This window comes from Lepisosteus platostomus, chromosome 23, assembly GCF_059453375.1.
Source record: "Lepisosteus platostomus isolate fLepPlt1 chromosome 23, fLepPlt1.hap1, whole genome shotgun sequence".
Classification (NCBI taxonomy): Eukaryota; Metazoa; Chordata; class Actinopteri; order Semionotiformes; family Lepisosteidae; genus Lepisosteus; species Lepisosteus platostomus.
This window is the reverse complement of record NC_142633.1, coordinates 12,565,586-12,588,990: the sequence shown is the minus strand read 5'-3', so window position 1 is coordinate 12,588,990 and position 23,405 is coordinate 12,565,586. Positions and strand designations below refer to the sequence as shown.

The 23,405-nt window shown below is 41.5% G+C and overlaps 1 protein-coding gene across 1 annotated transcript; it reads right to left on the bottom strand.

Moving 5' to 3' along the window:
• Positions 1-1,482: 1,482 nt before the first annotated feature.
• draxina (dorsal inhibitory axon guidance protein a) lies at positions 1,483-23,122 on the bottom strand. The gene is made up of 7 exons (XM_088617604.1): positions 22,964-23,122; positions 8,575-9,082; positions 8,011-8,219; positions 5,202-5,328; positions 4,623-4,718; positions 3,719-3,808; positions 1,483-2,406 (listed from the first exon to the last, which is right to left on the bottom strand). Exons 2-7 carry the CDS (start codon positions 9,074-9,076, stop codon positions 2,294-2,296), a joined length of 1,137 nt encoding a protein of 378 aa, XP_088473730.1. The 5' UTR covers positions 9,077-9,082; positions 22,964-23,122; the 3' UTR covers positions 1,483-2,293.
• Positions 23,123-23,405: the final 283 nt, after the last annotated feature.

Genomic DNA, 23,405 nt, shown 5'->3' with positions numbered 1-23,405 from the left:
ACATGGACAATTTCACTGGCTGTGTTGTAGCCGTTCAAAGTTAAAAGACCCAGTAAGCATATATATGTATGTATTTTCTACATTATTTAACAGACTTATACCTGACACCACCTTGCCTCTGTTAGTTCATAAAACTGAGGGTTTACTGAATTTTAAAAATAGGATACAAGCTCCATCAACAAAATACATCTTCCCAAAGCACTGCATCCTTGTATCTATGAGCTAGAAAAGGCAGCACATCAGAGAATTATTTTGTCAATATATTTAGCTTGTCTTAAATTACAACTTATGCACGATCAATACTAAGAGTTTAGTGGGCCACCCAGAACTCAAGGTCATAACATCTGTGACATTACTAAATCTCATAAGTCAATAAATATCATTAACAGAGGAAATGCATCTTTATGTTATTACAACATGCAATAATAATGTACAGCAGTCTTGCTTATCTTTGACCTGATTTAACAGAGGAGCTTCTGGAAAAAAGCTCAATTTGCACATTTTAAAACTCTCGGGCTGTCTACAAACAGGCCTACAAAAGTCACTCTGTGAAAGATCTGATCTCAAATCAGTGAAATAATTAAGTAAAAATTGTGTCTATTGTGAATGTCAAAATACCCGTATCTTCTTGTCGGGTGAGATAAATAGCAAAATCAATCATTTGATAAAAGTTTGCATAAAAATCAAGAGTTTCTTGAATTGTGAGGAGGCTTGTGCAGGAAGCGAGAAAGGTGAAAGTGTATGGAACTGTGTGGGTGGTGGCAGGGGCAGTGATGAAGGCGATTTCAAAAGTGGGCGCAGAGGGTAGGACTACTAAAATATAGTACAATGGCAAAACAAGTTAGCCAGTGTGTGGCTGGTCTGGGAGTAGTTCATGTTATCCCATACAACACTTAGCTGCAACACTAATCCAAACACTAAACACAAGCCCTCCCCAACCCAACTTCCAAACTTTCATCCAGCCTAACCCTAATCCAGCACTTAACCATAGCTCCAAACTTAAACTTAACACTGACATAATCTTTGCTGTTTATCTTGAATACCTCCCACAGTGTAGCTATTCTCAAGAGGTTGTCTCTTCTCCTTACCCTTATTTTAGTTTTAACTCTCACATATACCCCAATCCTAACATTAAGCACAACCTTGCTCCAACCCTTAACCTAGGCCTAACTGAAGGTCTAACTCATACTCCAGTGCTACACTACATGAATTCAAACTCTAAATCCTAACCTTAACCTCAGCTCCAACCTTAACTCTGAGCCCAGAGCTAGAGTCAGAGACAGAATTAGGATTAGACCCAGTGGTGGTTTACAAACATGTCTATTACAATTGACTGATCGCAACATTTGCCAATAATGTTTCTTCAAATTAAAAGGCTATGAAGCTTTTGAAGCAGATATTTCACATTATTCGCTTTAGGTTACACACATGCAGCTCGAGAAAGTTACCATACATAAGAAAACAGCAGTGTAGAAAAAAATATTCGATTCCAAAGAGCTTTTTAATCACAAACCTTGAAAAACACATCTCACACTCTTCTCTTGAGAACAGGACCCCAAGCTGAAACTGAAGATGAGAAAAACAGTTTTCTTTTTTTTTTGCAGGCATTCTGACAGCACTGGGAATGTGAGAAAAGGACTCTGCTTCTAAGAATCAAATGAAGTCTGTGAACATTACAGAACAACAGAAAGACTAAAAATCAGGTTGACAGCTTGTTTTAAGTTTAACAAGAGTAACAACGCAAAATAATTTACAACACTTTTGTACTTAGCAATCATACCACAAAGAAAGAGAAATATTATAAAGGTGTGTTTCTATTTATTTTGATTTTCTGCCTTTCTGAGAAAAACAAAACACAGAGGTCTATTTTGGCTTTTGGAATAATCCAATTAAAAAGATATGCATCCCTAAAACATTTCAAATAAATTAATTGAGAATAAGATATTCCATTTCTGTCATTATTATAATGGGAATATTTAAACAACCATAAGGAAAAACTGAGCCTCAAAACAGCATTTATTTATTTTTGTCTTTACCTCATCAGACAACTACAGAAAAACAAAACACGTCTACTGGGGGCTCTTCAAATCAAGAATGAGAATTACTGAATTGATATCATTTTCTATGTTGTGTTAGAAAAACAAAATCTTCAATAAAGTGAGTTAAACATGAATACAAAAGGCTAAAAAGACGAGTCTGGTTGGGTTGACCTTGGTTCTGGCTTTTGTACAATGTGTTTCTTCTCTCTCTTTCTCTGTTCAGTGGTTTGGGCCAGTGAATGCCTCTTCCTCTTTTAGATGGTGATAAAAGACCCCTGGTCACTGTTGACTGACTCTGGATCCACACAGCGTCCTCGTCTCCGAGTCACTCTCCTGTTCCTGTGAAATTTGGCGTAGCACCGGAGTCCTGACAGCACAGGACACGAAGAAATGAGGACAGGAAACAAGAGGAAGGGGAAATAGCTGCTTACGCATGCTTGCGATTTTGGAATCAGAAAAAAATCTGAAATGACTTGGCAATAGGTCGTTTTTTAGCCCGTCAAACTTTTTCTTCTACTTTTAGATTCTTAAAACATTAAAATACATTAAAGCAACATGATACATGTAACACATTTATCGCCAGAAAGAGGTCCTATCTTTTTGTCAAATCTGTAAACCCCTCCTACCAAGAACTTCCTAAAGAAATCTAAGATGTGCAAAGCTGTTTAAACATTGCTGTAGTGGTTATCAAGTGAGTCACCAGTGATATGTTACTGCAATACTCAGTGTCACATTAATTGATCATGTATAGCACAGGTGAGTTGCTTAATCATGATTAAACAGCATGGTATTGCACGAGACCTGGATGTTGAACTGCCCAACTTTAATATTTGCAATCTGTGCTAATAATTGAGATAACAGCCATTAATTCTCATTGCATATTTCCTGAGGACCCTGCTCTCTTCATCTTTCATATGAAACAAGCTCTGGGCTGCCATTATGCCTGGTAAACATTCTAATTAAAATCTAAGTACTACAAGAAGAGAAGCAGTGTTGAGAGGACAGATTAATGGTAATGATTAATCCTTTAGGAAAGCTGAACTGCAGCACAGTGGATTCCAGTGTAAACAAACCTTTTGTCCTGTCATATAAAAACCCACTTTTCAAAATTTTAAATGTCAACAATTACATGTTAAAAAGATGTTTCCATACCACTCTCATTACTGCTTCTGCACAGGCAGATGCGTTGTTTGTCCACTTAGCTAATCCTTCATGCATTTCATTTACCCTGAAAGTATTATTGTAACACAGACAAACTCCAGAATATCACCAAACTGTTCCAGGAACCAAGGCTACGCTCCTTCCTGAAATATGTCAGCTTGTCTGTGCTCTGAAGATTTTTTTTAAACTGACAAATAGATTGAAATATATAGTTAAACAAGCGAAACAGTGAAAAAATCGCCAGGGCAAGAAGTGTTTTTTCAGAAAGGTTAGATTTTTATTTCTGTCCACAGGTGCTCTCTTTGCTAGCAATGAAGAGCAAATTAAGAGTCAGCTCCTGATGATTAATAAGGGAGATCTGTATTTCCTGCAGGTTTTCCCTACTAGACAGCTGTAATCTGCAATCTCAGTGTATTGTTAGTCTGCTTGTGGCCAGCTGGGTGCATGCTGCTCTGCTCTGTGCCCCTTAAAGCACCGAGAGCAAAATGCCCTGTCCTCACCCACGCCCAGTCTCTCACCTTCTTCACACATGCAGTCGTCATAGCATTTGTTGTTGAGCCCACGATTGTGCGGTTTGCACACATGTTGTCGCAGATCACAGCAGGAGCCTGAGGAGGGTTTGGGACAAACAGAAAGCTCTCGTGAGATTCACTGCAAAAACCCCCAACAGAAGAGGACAAGAAAGCAACCAGAAACCTAAAGACTAACCAAGGACCAAAGACTAAAAGAGAGAAATGCAAGAAGGGATACAAATTAAGAGAAAGTGACACCTTTCTCACATTACATGATCATTTACTCTGCAGCTGGGATGAGAAGATTACACTCCTGACAGGATGGATAGGGCACCGAAACAGTGGATAGAAGTTCGAAAAACCCAATTTTCAGGATGGATAATTTTCAATTCACATTTTCTACACCAGCACCAGGTGAATATGCATTGCTCTTCATCTACAGGCTTTAAAACATAATGAGAAAGTCGAATTCTATTGACAGAAGGAAATTATGTTGTCAAGCCAAGCAAAATGTTAAGGGATAGACTGTTACATGATGAAGTCTTAGCAAGCAGTTGATGTATGACCTCCATAGAGGCAAATTACACTTTTGTCTCTGTTTGTGGAGGGGAAAGGATGAAAATTACAGCTCCCATGTTCTGCAAACCAGGTAGCTGGATTCAATGACCCCACTTGCTTATAGCTTTTCTCATAGTTTTTATGCTTTTTTTGTTCTGTATTTATGTGAAGGAGTGCCGTTCAGCTGTGGGTACTGTGACAACCACACAGGAAATGGCCCAGTCAAATGTTTCTCTGTCGCTTAGGGCTTCCGAACAGGCCAGAGTGAAACCCCCCATGGCTGCTGTCTTTATTTGACACCGGGGAGGAAACCTCTGTGGAGGTGAGGCGGGGAGGCTGGAGGCAGACTCACCAGGGAGGCAGTCCAGGTGGTGGTCGCAGGGCTCCGCCTGGGCATCTGTATCTGCTGTCATGTTGCTGCTGCTCAGATTCTTACTGCGGCGCTTCTCTGCACCAGACACAGGGGATAAGAGTCACTGCGGGAACCAGCACCCCAGCAGTCCACACACCACTCCCAAACCCAGCTACTTGTAAGGAACACGTGGACGCTGGGTTGAGGGTTTTTATTAATCTAGACAAAAGTCGTTCTTTTTTTTTTCAATGGGCAAAATCTAGACACGCCAGTCGGTTGCGTGCGTTTATGTGAAGAACATAATGGGGGCTTAAACCTCAGCACAGCAATCACAGACAACTGTATACTGAAATAGCATTCCTGCTTGGAAAAGCTGCAGGTATGTACTGTACAGCATCTCCTGGCCAGCACACACAAGAGAGGCACGTAGCTGAAGCGTTAGTGAAAATTCACTGCCAGCTTATTTTTGAGGAAATCCTTTAAACAAATCTATTGGTGTAGCTGTCTGCTAATGAACCCTGAAGACAAAGCAAAGCATTAGTTATTAAAGATGTTGGTGAGGGAGTGTTAATGCATCACCTTTCTTCTTAGAAGAAGGCCAGGTGTCTACTGGCTTCATATCCTCGTAGTCTGTCCAGTCGAAAAGTGCCATGTCCAAGGTGGGCATCACTTCACCCTCTGATCTCATTCGGCCCTGGGACAACTTCTAAAAAAGTCGAAAACCACAACAGGAGCAATGAGTATTTTAGATTGGCTGCCGTTTTATGACTAAATAGGACCGCAAACTTCAGTTCTCCTCCTGGTCAGTCTATCGTCAACCCGTGATTGGCACCTCTTCCATCTGGACAGAAAGTTCCCAACCAGGCTCATGGTTTGGTGACTGGGATCATGGCCCTGTCGGAGGCACTGTTCTTCAAATGAGACTTCAATCAGAGGTTCTGGGTGCTTGTGATCATGAAAGGTCCAAGGGAACTACTTGAAAGAGTATAAGTTCTAGTTCCAATATTCTACTAAAATAACAATTGAGACTTCTCAATGACATGCCTACCTACTTTTCTCCCTGTAGAGTAATTATTTGCTGTGTAGATGAGCTGTTGGCACAGAGATATTGCCTGGTGCCAATGCAGTGTGTGCAATGACAGTGGTGATGAAGCAAAACCCATCCTGATGAAGAGCTTCGAGCTCTTTCAGGGATGAAAAGCCCATGATAAACACACGTTTTTCTGATTGTGCACCTTCAGTGAAATACAGATGCTGTTACACCAGCCACAACATGTAGAATCAAAATCATTGTTTCATTTAGGGCAAAGGTGCCCAAGATCCAGTCTACAAGGCCCAGAATCCTTCTTATTGTTGTTCTAGTCTGAGTTCTTAAATACTAATTATTTACTTCATTGGGCACAATTACCATTTCCCTGGTCTTCAGCAGGTGATTGGTAAAATTCCCAGGATCGGTCTTCAACACTCGTGATTTAGGGAATCATAGGAAGCCTGAATACTCCCAAGATAAGAAGGCCTCCAAGAAAAAAAAGATGCTTTTCTTGCGTCAATGCCTGCTTTAATTTAGCAGCAAGGCTTCAGCAATTTAAACAGCCTTAACTGATCAAAGGGAACATGCAGATTGGTTTCTGGGTCCAGCGATTACACACAGAACAGATTGTCCTATAATTCAGCCAGCTCTCATATATCACCGAAACGGTACTGTCTGTGCCCGGATGCAGCCGGTCCTCTCCACAGCAACCAGGTTTAGAATAGCAGGATACAATGCACATCAAAAGGATGGCAATGTCCCCAGGGGTGGGGTGTGCAGTGGGGGAGAGACGACAGGGTTATTTAATGAGGGTCAGGGTGACTGACCCGTGTCACTCACTGTGTCACCAACACATGTCAACAGCAATGTCAATCTGACCGTAAAATTATGCGCTGTTGGACCACAGAAAGGCCTGGCCTGCATGTGAATTGAAAATGGTAATCTGTTTTAGAGGACACGGAATCGGCAGGAAAGTCTTATTAAACAAGCAGCTGGGAGATTTACTGGGCCTCTGAGTCTGTTCTGACTACCAATCTTAAAGATGGGACTTTTTATGGGTCCACACAGAAAACATATGCATTAAAACAGCTGCGTCCTTCAGACTAGGAATGTGTAGCTTTATGTAGGATACAGTATGCAATTACATGCTAAAAATAGAAATATGCAAATATGGATCTAAAATAGAGAAAAGAAGGAAAGGTCTTCTGTCACAGAACAGTTTAATAGACAGTGACTACACCCACCTGGGTGATATGTGGAAGCCATTCTGCATCAGCACCACCACGTACCAAATAAGGTGGAGATATGAGAAACTGCTTTCACCAGTTGACTCAGAAGGGGACTTTGAGAAGACCAGATTGTGCAAGCTCAGTTTCTTGGAATATAGCAAGGAAACAGATCCTTAGTGACTTAGTAGTCAAGACCTAAGTTTAAAATCTCACACAAAGCATGGCACCTCCTACAGAACAGTGTCTCTTGTCATAATACTGCTTTAGGAATTCTTCTCCAAATGGAAGAGCTGCTTTTGAGGTCTCTTATCTTAGTACTAACCAGACGCATACCCACTTACCTTTAGAGATCGGATAAAATCAAGCTGCGAGGTGGTAAATCTACAGCCAATTATAGACACAGTTGAGGGGGTGGCAGTTAAAGAGCATGTAAGCACAGATTTGACAGTAACTTTAAGAGAACCATTCAGGCAGATGGCTGTTGTGAAGAAGGACAGGTTTGTCTTTGTTAACACTCACACCCCACTCTGAGAGGGCGCCCCCGGGTCTCTTCCATGCTCTCTAACAAGCCCTCCTGAGTGGCACTGATTGGAAGAAGTGTGGGGAATCTATATTTAAGCAGGAGGTGTGAACAAAGAAAACAGCTGTAGCGTTAACCCATGGAGATACGACAGCACCGTGTCAAAATAAAATAAGGAGCAACTTAATTAAATCTTCCCAGCCAGATTCGATTAACGCTAGGAATCCTCTTCACCAGTTACCTCCTGCCACAGAGGACTTTAATTAAGTCAAAAGGATTCTGGAAACATAAATATCTGAGGGAGACAATCTGAACTCCTCATACATAAATCAACACATCCAAGCCCCTGTGTGATTTTCCTCAAAATCTGTGCTCCTGCAACATTTTATAACTTACGTATTCAAATGACTCTCTGAGATACTCATGTGTTTCGTTAACAGACAGACAAACAGACAATGGGCTGAGACAGAAGGCAAACCGGTGGAGACAGAGACTGATAGATGAGGCAGGCAGAGAGACCCTGAAAGAAGTGGACAGGAGAGAAACACATCTTGACCGGCTGTTGACTGTCTCTCCACCTGTCTGCCTCTCTGAGTGACAGATGCGTACCTGTGGTTTGGTGGAGGCAGGAGGAGGGGCTGGGGCGTCCTCGCTTATCACTGTGGGGACCAGTGCCGTACTGTGGGCGATGCCAGGTGTAGGGGAGGGGAATGCGGCAGGTGGGGCTGCACTCTCAGATGGGGGCTTACTTGGGAGCTGCTCCTCAAATTGCTCCCCTTCCTTCAGCACAGAGCCCAGCTCAGGCTCGGACAGGCGGGCTGGAGAGAGAGGGACAGACAAGGCAGGAGGCCTGCGGTCAAGCAGCAGGAGCACAGAATCAACCTTGACTTGTTTTTCTGCCTTGAATAACAATGTTAAAGAAAGAAATTGTATTGAATTGCTTGGGCACACTCTCGGTCTCCTGAAATCAGGGGACTGGTGGTGTTTAAACACTTTCGTGTACAACATACAGTAAACCGTTTGCTGTCCTGGTTGTGCACAGGGAATTCTGTTTGCAGTGCAAAACTTGCAGTACCTAAACTGGGCAGAACACAACACAGAGCGAGCGATCAGGGCCTGAGAGACTGCCTGTGTTTGGCGACCCCAGCAGTGTCTGGCGGGTGGGGCTGTCACCTTTGACCTGCCTGGCCTTGTCTTTCCGGCCTCCGTGTTTCCTGTGCTCCAGGTGGTGCCCGTGCCGCCTGCCCTTGCCCGTGCCCTCGCTGCCAGGAGGGCGGTTGTCTCTCTCATGGAAGGGGGTCCCAAAGCCAAGGAAGCCCGTGTCCCGCTCCTGACTGCTCCCCCTTCTCTCCTCTGGGCCCAGCTCCAGCCTGACAGGGCTCAAGCCCTCTAACCCTGTCCCATCATCCTCGGGACGCCCCATGGATGGCGGCGGGCCCCGAGAAAGCAGCCCGGCGCTGGCCTTGTCCTTGCGCCCACCGTGCCTCCGATGGTGCCCGCTGCGCTGCGGCCACAGCTCTGGGCCCTGGAGGGTGTTGACACCTCCAGCAGAAGGCTGTTTCGGGCCTCTCTTGATGCTCCTGGAGCCAGGCTCAGCACGGTCCGAAACCGCCAGCGTGGTGAGGAGGAGCGCTGGGAACAAGCACCAGGAGAGAGCTGCCATCCTGTTCCGCATCGACACCTGACAGAGGAAAACACACGACCATGAGCAAGACTGAGATCTGCTCTGGGGCACCTTCTGACACTGTAGTCCATGATTACAGAAAACAGTATATGATCTCTTTAAGACTCTCCTATTGTAAGTCGTTTTCTGCAATGCAACTCCTTATATTTCTGCTGCCTGTCACAGAGGAAGCTATGACCTACTTCTGCGCTTCTCCTCTGCTGAATTAGAAGAATGTTGGAAATCTTGAAATACAGCTCCTCCAAACACCGTAATGTCAGTGAATGAATGCACTCCATCTTTTGCTAGAACGAGCTTTCTGTGATGGCACTCGCTTGAAGCTAGGAAATTGTATTTGGCAGCCGTTCCAACAGGAAAGCTTCAGTGGTGCACATACAGAACATTTTCTTTATGTTAGAAATAGCTAATGGGTGTAGAGGACTGGTATGTGCTACATTCCATTAAGCATGTGTAACAGATAAGTGCAACAGGTAAATACAAAGATTCTGCACTGCGAAATGAATGATGATCTCATTTTTGGGGAGACAGACAAAGATCTGGAGGTACAGTAGCTGATGCCGACTTACTGTTGCCCAGATCAGTTGTAACAAGAGCTTAGAGTGAATCTGGGCTGTGTCCAGAGACAAATTTCCCAATTCAGCTACTGATTACCAGAGCTGGGATAAAGTTGGTAGGGGGCTGCAGTCAACTCTTATTAATATTGAAAGTTTCCAGTCATCCCAACATCCAGAATCCAACCCCACTCTCCCAGAGCCTACTTTAACAGCAGGAAAATGGCCAGCGAAACAGAGAGCACACAGCAACAGTATTAACAACAATAAAAGCTTTAAAACAGCACGCAGTAATTGCACTCAAGGTCCGCAGACAGTCATTAGAGAAAATTACAAGTGTTTACAGCATTGGTGCTTTCAGTCAGAGTGCCCTAAAAAGGGGGCACTTATGTGATCAGTCATCATCTTACAATCAATGCCTGTAAACTGCTTTATAATCTACTGCTTCCATTTAGCCACCAAATAACAAAAATAGAAACACACAAAGAAAAAACATTTTCTACAGGGTTAAAAAAAACTGTTAAATCACCACATACCAACAACCAGAAGAATAATTATTGGACATACATCAACCCAGTTTGCTGCCTCAGGGTGTTCCATACTGTAGTATTTTTATTAAGCAATTTTTCATTCTGCTTTTCCATGAGCACTATTCTTAGGGGTTGTGAGTTGGGTTTTCATGGGAGAACCCCAATCTTGGTTGATGATAACCTAAAGAAAGAAATCTTGATTCTAATAACCTAAAGAAAGGACTCACGGGTTTGAAGTAGCACAGTACTCACTCAGACTGTAATAAATAATCTGCTTCCCTCTTTAAGATTATGAATTGTGTGCTTTTCAGATTAAGATCTGAATCATTGTTTAGTGCAAACACTACGTAAGCAAAAGGAAAAAAATATGAAGAATAAAGATGAGTTATGACTGATAGTTGCAAAAGCTTTTGAGATTAGTTTTAGCCTTTTACTTTAACCAGATAAGTCAATTAAGAACAAATTCATGTATAGCAACAATTTTTAATGAAACACCTAGCTCAAGGGCACAACAGCTGTCTCTAGAGACTGAAACTCACAACTCTCAGGTATGGAGGTAAGATACCGATTCACTACTCCAAATTAACATATAAGTAAAAAAGCAGAACACAAGTCTGTCAAAATTGCAGCACAAGAACCTGTGATTGAATGTTTAAAGTGCCAATTTGTGGACAGTGTTTGGTGATTGACAGTTTTAATACTAATCAAGATCAAGTCATCTGTAAAAAGCAGACATTTCATTTGCAGTATAACAAGCTATCACATATAGCCAATGACACAGCCAGGGACAGCTGTGGGTATTTTCCTGTTATTCAGAGAAAATTAAGTAAAATGTGCTTGGATTCACTTCAACCAGTGGAAAGAAAGTGTCAAAACCTGAATATGATAAGTATCTTGGTTTGTCAGCTCAGATCATTCCAAGCAGCGCCTACAAATGTATTTGATTTCTTTTTCATTAAAAATTAAATGTGATTCTTGTGCTTCTTGTTAACTCCTTTGCTACTCTTTGGCTGTGTGTCGAATTACTTTCAGTAAAAGAGAAGGAGAAGTTAAAGTCAAAAAAGCTCTTACAGCATTGCAAAGCTCCAAACCACTTTCCAATGAGAGCTTTTGTTCCAGAAAAAAACAGGAATCAATAAAACCAGTTTATGCAAGACATCAGCTTTTGTGGGGTCCGTCACATATCCTGGCAGTTTGTCACTCGGTGCAGGAGGTGATGTGAAAAAGCACATGTCTGTCCACCCTGAAGCTGTTGTGACTGCTTCCTATGCAATTTCCCACCACAGGGAGAAGAAAACTCGTTTTCTCAGCTTGGGAAAGTCAGCAGCTATAGGAAATCAATAGACTTCAGAGTGTATGAAGGGGGTTTTGAGCTTCTGTTGTGCAGGAGGATGGGGGTCAATGAACGGTCTTCTCTCTTCACTTCCACAGATAAACAGCCTTCAAACAACTGTACGCAGGGGCTGGGGTATGATTATGATGAATTGCATGGGGTTCATTTAGCACATTGCAGACTAGATATTAATTACACAAAATGTAAAAGAGCAAAGGCCTTCTCTGTCCAGTACAACACATCATAAAATGAAGAGAAGAAGGGCCGTAGAGCATGTCTGGTAATGGAAACTTCAAGACAGAAGAGATGAGTGATGTAAATTTTAAGCACAGGCAGTGGAGAGGAATTAATCTACTAGATTTTCAGTGACCGATCCTGGTGATGGAAATCCAGTGTGTCTGTGAAGTTTCAGTCCAACTTGATGAGTCTCACCAGATGGCTACTGGTTTAACTAGACATATTGAACAGCTTATTCCAGCTCTTCAGGTGCTGCCACTAGAAAGAAACCTAAAATACCTGCGGAGAATCTGGACAAGTAGTTTGGACACGCCTGTAATTTAGCAGACATTAACAAGATCAGCCGAGGGTTCAATTTCCAAGTCCCAGAGAGGCAGGCATTTTAAAGCAGAAAATTGCCCATTAAGCTCAGGGACGTAATATGCTCTGCAGAATGTCAGGTCAACTTCAGCTGAAAGGTCATACAACCAATTTGAAACCAGGAGAGGAAGACTTACAGCTTTCCATTGCAAGACAAAAAGGTAGAGACACACTTAAAATATGTGTCATAGAGTCACAAATATAGAAAACCTCTCAGAACAAATGCCACAAAAAACAACTGGTATTGCAGATAGCACTGTGAGACGTGGGAACCTCTTTCACTGAGGAATTTTTGGTTTCTATCAACACAGAGGTTTTAAAGTTTTCTGCAATAACAGGACTAACCATAAAATATTGTCCATGAAAACCATGTTGCACATCGCCCAGAATTTTAAGTGTCTGACAGAAAGTGTAAAGCAATTCTGCAGAAATACGAGCTCAGTTCTCTTAGTTATGAATCCATATTATGTCTGATATCCCACAATGGAAACATTGCATTCTAAAGCACGAGCCAGTACTTGCAGGATGCTTTTCCCAAGTGCTAATGTGTCTCTCCTACTGAACCACCTCAAAAAACAATACCTTTCAAAATCATCTAGGACTCTGTGAAATGCATCAGTGGACAATAGTATGAACATGTAATTTCCTTGGACCCTGAAACCATAATGACAAAAAATTCACCAGCTGATACAGAGCTATTGAGAGTGGCTCCTTTACGTGTGAGAACCACTCACACCATCTTCTCATAGCGGAAAAGGTGATGTTTCTTGCTCACCATTTAATGTAGAAACAAGTCAAAGGCGTACTTTCTCTGATGGATTGCTAGTTACGTAATTTCACTTTCAATGGATTAAGGATACAACCAAGGCAGGTGAAATACAAATAGTGGAATCATATATTAGAATAGATGCTCTGAGTTCTGCGAGTTATTATCTATCTGCTGAAGTAAGCTTCTCTTATTTTAATGAACCCAGAAGGCACAGTACAACCACACAGGCACAGTTTCTATTCAGGCTGTATGCTCAGATTGCCATGCTTCCTCTGTGCCCAGAACAGCTGGTCTTTGAAAGAAATGGCACCAATGAGACTGAAGAGATGACACTGATAATAACGGAGGCTGTGCCGTTAAAACCCACACCACTGATAATGTCCCATTCTGTCCTCGACTGGTCTCAGAAGATCCCAGAGGAAGACCAAAAGAATGGAATTTTCGAAGGTGGTTCAAAGCAAGTCCTGCCCAGACCAATGGCTCTGGTAGCAAGCAACGTATGGAAGGAAATGTAGACACTTCCTCAAAGCAAAGTACAGAGAAGAGCCTTTCAGATGTCACTCCCACCCACAGATTTTGAACATACTGAAAACAAGGACTGCCTCCCCCATTGCTGGCACCTATCTGCAATACTCCTCATAGCTACTGTATGTCTGCAGGCATTTTCTGCCCTACCAGTGCAGACACTGATGCCAACTGTAGCGTCACACAAGCAGGATATGGTCTGAAAATATCTTAAAAACAACTAAACAGCAGGATGTCATGTTGTGCACTGTAATTCGAAAGAGGGAAGGCAGTCAGAATCCCTTTTCCTGATCGAGTTGGTGACTTAAACACCTGACAGACAACTGCCTAAGTAACGTTTAAGATCTGTCCCCAGTGCATCTCTGCAGGAGCTGGTGCAAAAAGAGTTTGCAGCCCACACCTGATGGCAACACTGAATCCAGTCCCAAGCTCTCATCCCATAGGCAGCAGGTAACACAGATAAGCTGCAGTGAGTGATAGGCTGGGAATCTTGTGTAAGCTATCACTTCCATCCATTTTGCAGCACATCTACTGCGTCAATCTGTGCCTTTTTTCATATTTAATGTGAAAATTTAGCCAAGAATACAGAATCTAACAACCGCTGTGGCAGGAGATAAGGACATAATAAAACGTACAGATAAAGATGTCTCTAAATTAATGGCAAAGCCCCGCCAGATTCCCAGCAGCTTGGCTTTCGCTTGGTTCCCACCAGTGGGCTTGAAGAGAGGGCTGGAGGAGGTGGGGTAATGCCAGAGAGATGACAGTTGAGAGGTGGGCAGCGAGTGGGAGAGACTCGCGAACTGGGGGCTTTCAACGCCGCGCCAGCCGTCAGCGTGTCCAATGGACGCTAAAAGAGAGAACAACAACCACCAAGTGCCATTTTAATCTAGGCTGTCGTTTTCAGGGCTGTTGGCGAGCCTGAAATCCCAGCGTGGTGTGATTGTTGTCATCTTATTTCATACGTGGGAATGATCCCCATCTGGGGAGGGCACTGGGATCGGTGGGGCTGGAGAGAGTAGGAGGGGGTGTCAGAAAATAATGGAATGGCTCTCATGAATGATTAGGATGTGAAGCCGCCGGGATAGCGCACTGCACGCCTGACAGTAGGGACTGGTAGGCATTGTGTGCGCCGCAGTGTGAATAGCTCCCAGCGATGAATGGTCAAGGGCCGTGTGAATAGGGCTGTGGCTGCTCCGGCGCAGAGCCGCGGCAGTGTCAGCACAGCGGCGGCGCAGCGGCTGAGCCCAGCCGGGCCAGCCACGGCGCGGGCATTGTGCGCGTTAATGACTGCGCTGCCTCCACCTGCTGAGAGCCTATCTTCCCGCGGCCATCTGGTGCCCGCATCTCTAATAGCAACCAGTGCGCTCGCTCCAGGCACGATGCGGCTCGCAGCCTGCGCTCGGCCGTCTGCAGAAGCGGAAACAAAGCGAAAAAGAAGATGGAAAAATGGAAAACGAAGGCAAGCCGACAAGCTCTGCTCATTCCACCTCCACGCTCAGCACCTTTCGACAGGAATCTGAGGCATTAGAGTATGTGAACTTGTAGGCTTTTTCATGCCTTATAAAATCTCAGGAGTCACTGATCCAGAAAAGACTGCCATGCTGGAAGGCCACAGAATCTTTCGGTAGCAATTTATTTGAGCAGGAAACATTCTTCACATATTCACTATACTGGGGGACTGATGGCACAGCCCGGTTAGTCCACTTGCCCCACGTGGGATGTGATGGACATGAGTTTGATGTGAACAGCACGGCCTCTGGGGAAACACTTGATCACTGACTCACGCTGAGATTTCAAGGAACCTGTGGGAGATCACACAATCCTTCTTACCGTTAGTTGATTTGCAAAAGGCAGATGTGTTGATAAAATCGAGTACCAGCCACATAACTGAGGGCAGTGTTTTGCACTGGAAAAGAAACTGAACACTTGGAGAAACAAGAATGTTCCAGCACTAAGTGTGAATTAACTCCAGGCCTTCAGTTTCTTAGCATAGTGTCACAATGCATTAGGGGGGAGGAATTTGAAATGCTGGTACAGTATATCCACAGCTGAGCTGACTGTACCATTATGCATCTGGAAAACCACGGCTACTATGCTTTACCTGTTACCTTTGCTATAAAGTGAACTTGTTTTGTATTATATTGTCAAACCTGAAGAAATTCCAGGTGTAGTCACTAATTTTCTATACTCTGTTATGAGAAAACCATGACTTACCAGTGAAAACATTTAACAGGGCAGAGATAAGGGTACAAATACATGCATACACAAATAAAATAAGGGTAAAAGACACATGTGCACCTACAGATAGATAATGCTAAAAGAAGAGATGACATGTGAGAATGGGGTTAATTGCCAAAGTGGAGAACTAACGCTTGTGTTCAGCCCCACAGGAGAAGGGGACAAAACTTGTGAGACTCAGGTGGGCTTTGGTCCTTGTCTCTGAAAGGCAGGAGAGCAGAGGGGGGTTTTCACAGCTAGCGGATTAGACACACAATGAGAGACAGGCGTGACAAATTCGCTTTACTTCCCAGTGTGGACAATGGTTAGACAGCACAAAAAAAGGAGACAAGCAAGTACAACTCGTTACCTTGATAACTGTATCAACAGAAAAGCAGAATCGTGAGTAACTGAATCATGATAGGAAATGAAGCAGATACAGAACGCAATATCATATGCTGGCTTGTTTGCATGTGAATAAGGAAAGCATACATTTTTTTGTGTATCCTGCTGAGCAGTAATGATATACATGTTCATTACGGCTGAAAAACTGAAGGACAAATATTTAAGATGTACAAGAAGAGTGAATATTTAAAAATGCAAAAATACACTGCCCTGTGTTTAAGGTTAACTGTCTTAAAACTGGCATCTCCCGAGCATCTCAAAATGCTACGTCAGTGAATGGATTGAACACATCCTACACACTTTGTATTTAAAAGCTTTGTCCTTCATGCCACAGTCACGATACCCTCTACGTTGTGGCTAATGATATACATGGGTGGCATGGCACATGTTTAAGCCTGTATGAGATAAGCTCAGGCTGTGTTACAGTATGTACAGTATACGCAGGTTTTTAAAGTTTACACAGACAACCTGAGGGTTGATCCGACAAAAAAGTAGCAATCGTGTGAGCATACCAAAGCTCACATTGGCACAACACAGAGAGAATTTGCTTCTTGGAATCTGTGGTTTAAAACACAATTTTAAACAGAAAAAGAATTTAGGAGATCATAGTATGTTTTGCCTTTTAGTAGACCGGTGTCTTTTTTTCAGTCTCGACAGTGAAAAGCACAACCTGGAACCTTACCAAACAAATTAGCTCAGATGATTCTTTTATTTATTTTACAGATAGCCTTCTAAAAATGTAAAGACTTGACCATATTGGGGAGGCAACAGATTATTCCACTGAAATAACTAAGAGAGGAGAAATGCATCCACCTGACTTGGGCTTTACATGCTCTTTCACAGTGCATTACAGGAAGAGTGTATTTGTAGCAGGAAAGACAGTGAAGCAAAAGCAGTCCAATTTTTTTTGCAGTTTCAAGTGCACATTAGACTTGGAATGGTTCAGAACAGCTTAGCTGTGAAATCTGCCATACGGATGGCCCATCTGTTTGCAAGGCTGCTCAGTGAGAGAGATTCATACATTGAGATTTTTGCCCTCGCTGCAGCAGGTAGCACAGATGCTAGGTACAATCCAAAGGAGGTGCAGTTTGACAGCAACATCACAGCCTCCCCACGATCGGACACTTATCATCCGTTTAACTGCGCCTACAATTTGCACACAGCAGGCTGCTGCTGGATGGCAGCTCCAGCCCTCCCTAATGAGCCATATTATTTTAATTAAACAGTCCACTTTGCTGGACACGCAACGCCAAAATGAGCCCTTTATTAAACATTCAGTAGGGATTTTGCAGAGGAACTTTTGAAAACCTAAGAGCATTGCATTTTCACGTGGAAATATGAGAGAGTGAATCTTTTCTGTGCTGGTGTAAAAAGGAAGTAGAAGGAATACAAGGAGTTCAATACATAGGGAAAGAAGAAAAAAGAAAAAAGAATGCTTTAAGGTTGGATCCCTAAGAAAGATAATCACGCACCCTGTCACCTGAGATAATGTTTCCTCTTTTTTCCAAGCAACACAGAAGGTACAAGGTGTTGCAAAGTCATTTAATTCAACGTTACTTTTCTACCAAAAATACTACATTCCACTATACATACAGATGTAGCAATTTGGTTAATTTCTTTAAATATTACACTTACACATGAACGCTATGTTGCATCATACAATTGAACAAACAAATACACAGACTTAATTACAAAACCTGTGGCTTGGCAAAGTCCAAACTACATTTTTCTTTGCTTGGATGTGTCAACAGCATCTTCCAAATGGAAGAATGCGAAAACAAATGGCAGTCTAGACAGGAGTGTTCAGTATACAGTGTGGCAAATCACAGTGTCTGATCCTGGATGCCTACTTAACTTCCTTGAGATGCCAATGATCATTTTGTGTTGCACTTCCATCCTACAATGTATTAAAAAGTGCATTTAAAAAGGGGAATGTCTTAAACTTGAACTCCCCTTAAAGTTGCCAGCAAAGGAAAACGTGTTTGATATTGTGTTTTTTTCATGGTGGTCCTGGCATCCCACCAGGGAAGTCTAAATGATGATGCAGAGAAACTTGTAACGATCAACAGTCTCACCATTATGGCCAATTATATCCAGGGCTAACCTTCCTGTTGTCAATGAAAACTTCTTTTGACCAGTCCAATACAGAAACCATTCAATTTCCACTGTCATGTCTTTTTGCAGAAAGCAGTCTGTCTCTAGTCAATACTCCTAATCCATGAATGGCTTTTTTTCAGGATGGCCAGCATTCAAAAGCAAAAATTCAAGCCGATTCTCTCAGGATATTCCTAATTAGAACATGAAAAGTGAAAGCAAATGAACTTGTGTTCTTGAACTGATTCTACTACAGCTAAATGTGACATCTGTCTCCATTTTACCCTTTGGTCTTATTCCTACTTCCTACTGACTACATTTGAATATGTAAGAGCTAATAAAAATATACAATAGCTGTAATGTATTTATGTTGTACATATTTATTCCTTTTAATTTCTTGTGATTAGGCTTGCAAATAACTGTGTATTGCAGGATGCTTTGTTGTTCGGTATTTACTATTAATCAAATAAGAAAAAGACGAGTTTCTTTAAAAATGCATTCCCTAGTGAACTGGTGGGCGGTGTAAATGAGAGAGGTACACTATTCCTCTGGTCTGAATCTTTCACCTCCATTCAGCCCCCTTCCAGGAAGATAAGATACATACTGTGTGTAAGATTTACATATGTAAGGCTAGTTTTAGAACACACCATGTCATGGTTCCCTGCCAACAACTTTGAATCTGTTAAGAATTAACTCCATTAGATTTGTTTTGTCTCTTCTTTTTCAAGTTCTTAAACCTTGATGATATAGGGTGCTCATAATGCCCTAGTACAGTGCTGCTACAGTAAAGACATTAGGGACTTGATTTTGTCCAAAACTCTTTATTCCTTTCATAGCTGTATTCCTTAAAACATCCCCACACAGACAAAATAATCACTATTTAGTCTGAAGAGTAGCCACATAGGTTGGATCACTATGTCTGATTCAGTCTGAGCATTTGCAATTGTGATCTAAAAAGAAACTTCCACATAAAGCACCAAATGACACAATTGCTTTAAATTAGCTGTGGATTTTAATTGCATTAACATAAGATCTCACTGTCTGGACTTAAACAAACGATCACTTGTTTTTGTTTTTAAAATGCTTATATGTCAAATAATACTGCCAAGAAACCCCAATACATCAGCCCTTTGACTAGCAGGCAGCAGAGAGCACAGAACCTACACAATTCTGTCAATTTGTACTGCAGTGATAATAAGAAGTAACAATTTCAAGATCTGCAAGAAACCTTACTAAAAGAACAAAAAACATGCTCGATGTGAGAAACGGCAGATATGTATTGCGTAAGCACTCTTTGACCATGTTTATAGGAACTGCTATTTTTCTCTCCTTTCTGTAGCATACTGCATTTCTCTTAACAACAGAATCACTGGCCAGCAGTGAAAGCACATGAGCCTCTGTTTGTCATGAATGTTGAACAACATCATAAAATCTTATTAAAACATATTTAGAAAACACAGAAATATTTCAAACATGCAATTAAATTAAGTTAAAGCAGCATATTAACTGTTTGCTTTTACAATTATATTGATGTTCATGAAAATTATCATTCATGTCTTTCCCCCAATGTCACAAAGATCCGCAACTAACATATTCATGAAAACATGAGGGAATGATTTCTAACATATCTTCAGTTTATCTTCGTAGTTTGGCCCTGTACAGGAATACAAATGTACTGCTTTTTCTTGGGTTCGGTAATAATTGAGGAAAGGATGAGAATAACAGGTGTTTTAGACTGACATTAAATTGCACGATCTCTTCTACAAGAAAATTATTCATTTTGGCAAAACAGTTAAATTGCAGCTACATAACGGTAGTTCTTTTAACGTACTTGCAGACATTAACATGATGAATGCATCCACAAGTCAGAAACACCTGTCTTGATATTTTCATTTCATTTACATATGTATTTTGATGTGCTAAAACAGGAAAATTAGATCAAGACCACATTGCGTTCTGGAGGACAGATGGAACTGAGGAGGAACTGAGAGGATCCGTAATTTGGGTTGAGGTAGTCCATATTAAAAAGCGTCTCTTTCAGGCTGTAAAATACATGTAACTGGTACTGAATAAACAAGCACTGTACATCTTTCAACCGCTGTTGTAAACTGCCTTCAAGCTCTTCGGCAATATGTAGAAATTATACAGCATAGGAGAGACATTAAATTTTGGGCGTTACAATCCTTATTAAAAGCATATGGATCTTCAGTTATACGTAATTTTAATTAATTTATTGAACATTTACATTAGAAGGTTGTTGAAATGACATGATTAGTTTTAGTTGAAGCAGACTGGTCTTAAATAAGAATGAAACGTAAAACACGTCTTCTAGTGCACACAGAACATGGGCATTAGTCTTTTTTACTTATTCCTATAACTCAACCAGAAGCCAAAGTCTACAATAAAACGAAAGTACCGTCAGATTTTTTTCAACTGTATACTTACATTCTATTAAATACATACAGTAAGAAAAACCGTAGTAATGACAAATGTTTAGCTTCACGTAAACTACAAAATTCCACATTTATGAAGGTAAATATTTACTAGCAATATTGAAGCGTTGAGCGCTTTAAAACATTTTAGACTTGAACACTCGCTCAATTAAATCGGGCTGTTACTACCGATATTTTTGTTAATAATCACAGTTGTACCGTGTGACATTCCCTAAAACAAATGAAAATATAAGATTTCTTCAGAAGAGTATTTTCGGACATAATCGTTCATGACGATGTTGAAATGCCTAAAAGTATTATGTCGTTTATCAAAGGAAATGCCAAAGAGATATATACAGGTTTACATCAATGTAAACACACAGTGCTACAAGGACCGGATTGTATAACGCCCGGAAATTCAGCGCAGAGCTTGTGTAACCGCTTGTTGACCAAGGTATACGTCTGAATCCCAGTCAACTAATAAGTCTGTTTAGAAAAGTATTATTATTATTATTATTATTATTATTATTATTATTATTATTATTATTATTATAGGACGTTAGAGCTAGGAAAAGTAGAAAATAGTAAAAATGTAATATGAGATGTGAAAATCCTGCTAAATTTCAAACGCATTACAATATATTCGGAACCAGGCGAGTCTGTCTGAAAGCAGCAATCAATGGATACTGGAGGTTTGAAAACCGGGTGATGGTTTTGATTGCTGAAGTTTAAAACGGGGTCCCCGCTTCACGTTCAACAACAGAGAAGAGAGCGCATTCTGGGGTAATGAGGCTTATATATTAAAGACAGACAACCCCCCTACTCTAGTACAAACTACAGGGTATTTGTCAAACTGTCTCTTTTTACAAAAGGCTGCAGCTACTCCTATTTCCAACGCATAGGGTATGAGGCTTGACAGAAGCCAAAGTCTTAAGCTTTTCGCTTTGTGACACCACTTGGAAACACTTTTCACAGGGGCTGCTTTGGACGCGCCTGAAAATGAATGACCCTAATGAGGTCTTTAATTAAATTTAAATCTCATCTTATTTCTAGTGCTAAAACTGTTTCTGTTGCTTAATCGAGATAGTCGAAATCTTGTACTGTGAAATCACAGGTAGTGTTGAATAATCATCATCATCATCACACCATACCAGAAAACCCTCAAGAAAAAGCAAATAAGGTAATGTTGTTTCGGGTTCTTTCAGGTTCATTCGGGTTCGGGTTTATTTAAAAAACAAAATAATAAGACCAACATTTAAGTAGAAGTAAGAAATTATTCACGTTATGTGTGCAATTGCAATAGGCTAATTATACTTATAGCAAGTCTCTCCCTTAAAGCAGAAATAGCAAGTCTCTATGAGAAACGGCATCATGAACATATGGGATCAGCAGATTATAACGCAAGCAATTAATTATGGTCACCGAACTGACAAATATTGGCGAATCCAGTAGAATTCAGCCTCTGTTCTGCCTTAAACGGAAGGTTTAACAAACTTACACATATTCATATAACTACATATAAAATAGCTAATGGTATTAAACGAGCCTCGGGATTATTTGCAATGTAAAAAGAAACAGTTTTTGACTTTTTTACCTTTATGGGTCAGCAAACTATAAAATTTAGGACAAGAAGCGTATATCATTTAAGAAAATGTATGTTTAAATCGGATAAATTAATATCCACTATTCCGCCATCTCGAACAGGGCTTAATTGAGCCAGCAAACTGATTTACTATAGAATTTAGAAAATACGGAATTTAACAAGATGCCGATACAGCATTAAACCGAAATGAAAAAGAGGTAATTTGGTCAGCAGTAGTTTTTCTGTTGATGTGTTTATCGATTTTAGCCCGTTATAAATAATTAAAACATGAGAGAGCCGATGGAATCTAAATTTTTATTTTTAATGTTATTGTGTTCAGCCAGATTACTGATTTCCAAAAATTACAGCCCCTCGTCCAGGAGAAGAGATCTCAACGCCAAGCACCGCCCGACCAACGTTTATAGTTCAGCATCCCGCTGGTTCATTTGAAACTTCCTGGTGCAGTTCACAGTGCTTCAAATATTGTCTCACGTTTTATTCATAGGAACCACCGCGTTTGTGTCCTTTACCTAATACACGGCTAATGGTCTGATATTACTGCGAGGACGTGCGTGGGAGCAGAGATGCGGTGCAGTGAACTCTAATTTGATGTAGCAATTATCGTGGCGTGTCCTGTTCTGTGCCCATACGGTCTTGGCAAGATGTACTAAAGAAAGATAATGTGTTTAAAATTAAAAAAAATATATTCTGCTGGCTCCCAGCCGAAATACAATTTACATGAACATGAAATATGTTACATAGTAAATAAAAGTGTATGTCTCTTACAAATCACATTTACAAATAATTATTCGGACTTCAGTGTGATAATAATCTCTTTCTTACCTGTCTTCCAATCTGTTATCCTCGCTTTAAAGTACCTGGCCGGGACTGGGACAGCTGTAATGTCAGATCCAGAGTTTGATTAAGCGCACGGGGTTGCGGGCGTGTGTCTGTGAGTGTGCCAGGCGACAGAAGTGGTTTATTATAGGAGGCAGGTCGCGGTGCGCGCTACTGCGACGCGCGTCCACGTCTGGGGCTGATGTCAGTGCGCGTCTGTGTGCGGAGTGAGAGAGAAGGGGGGGCTAGCTCCGAGCTGAGGGGGGGAGAGACTCCTCGGGACAAGGAACAAAGAGACACCGATGTTGCACACGTGCGGACAAAGAGGCCGCCTAATGATGCGAAGGATGTCACAGTGCCACATGGAAACTACATGTACACAATGTACACAAGGGGGTATGAATTATCCTAGACAAATGCATTGAAAACACACAATAGACGACCGACG

Excerpts from the sequence above, each read along its gene's own strand:
- draxina (XM_088617604.1), bottom strand. The coding sequence starts at position 9,076 with ATGCGGAACAGGATGGCAGCTCTCTCCTGGTGCTTGTTCCCAGCGCTC. Across the intron at positions 4,719-5,201 it reads GCCTTCTTCTAAGAAGAAAG|AGAAGCGCCGCAGTAAGAAT; the intron begins GTGATGCATTAA and ends TGTCTGGTGCAG. Across the intron at positions 3,809-4,622 it reads CCACCTGGACTGCCTCCCTG|GCTCCTGCTGTGATCTGCGA; the intron begins GTGAGTCTGCCT and ends AACCCTCCTCAG.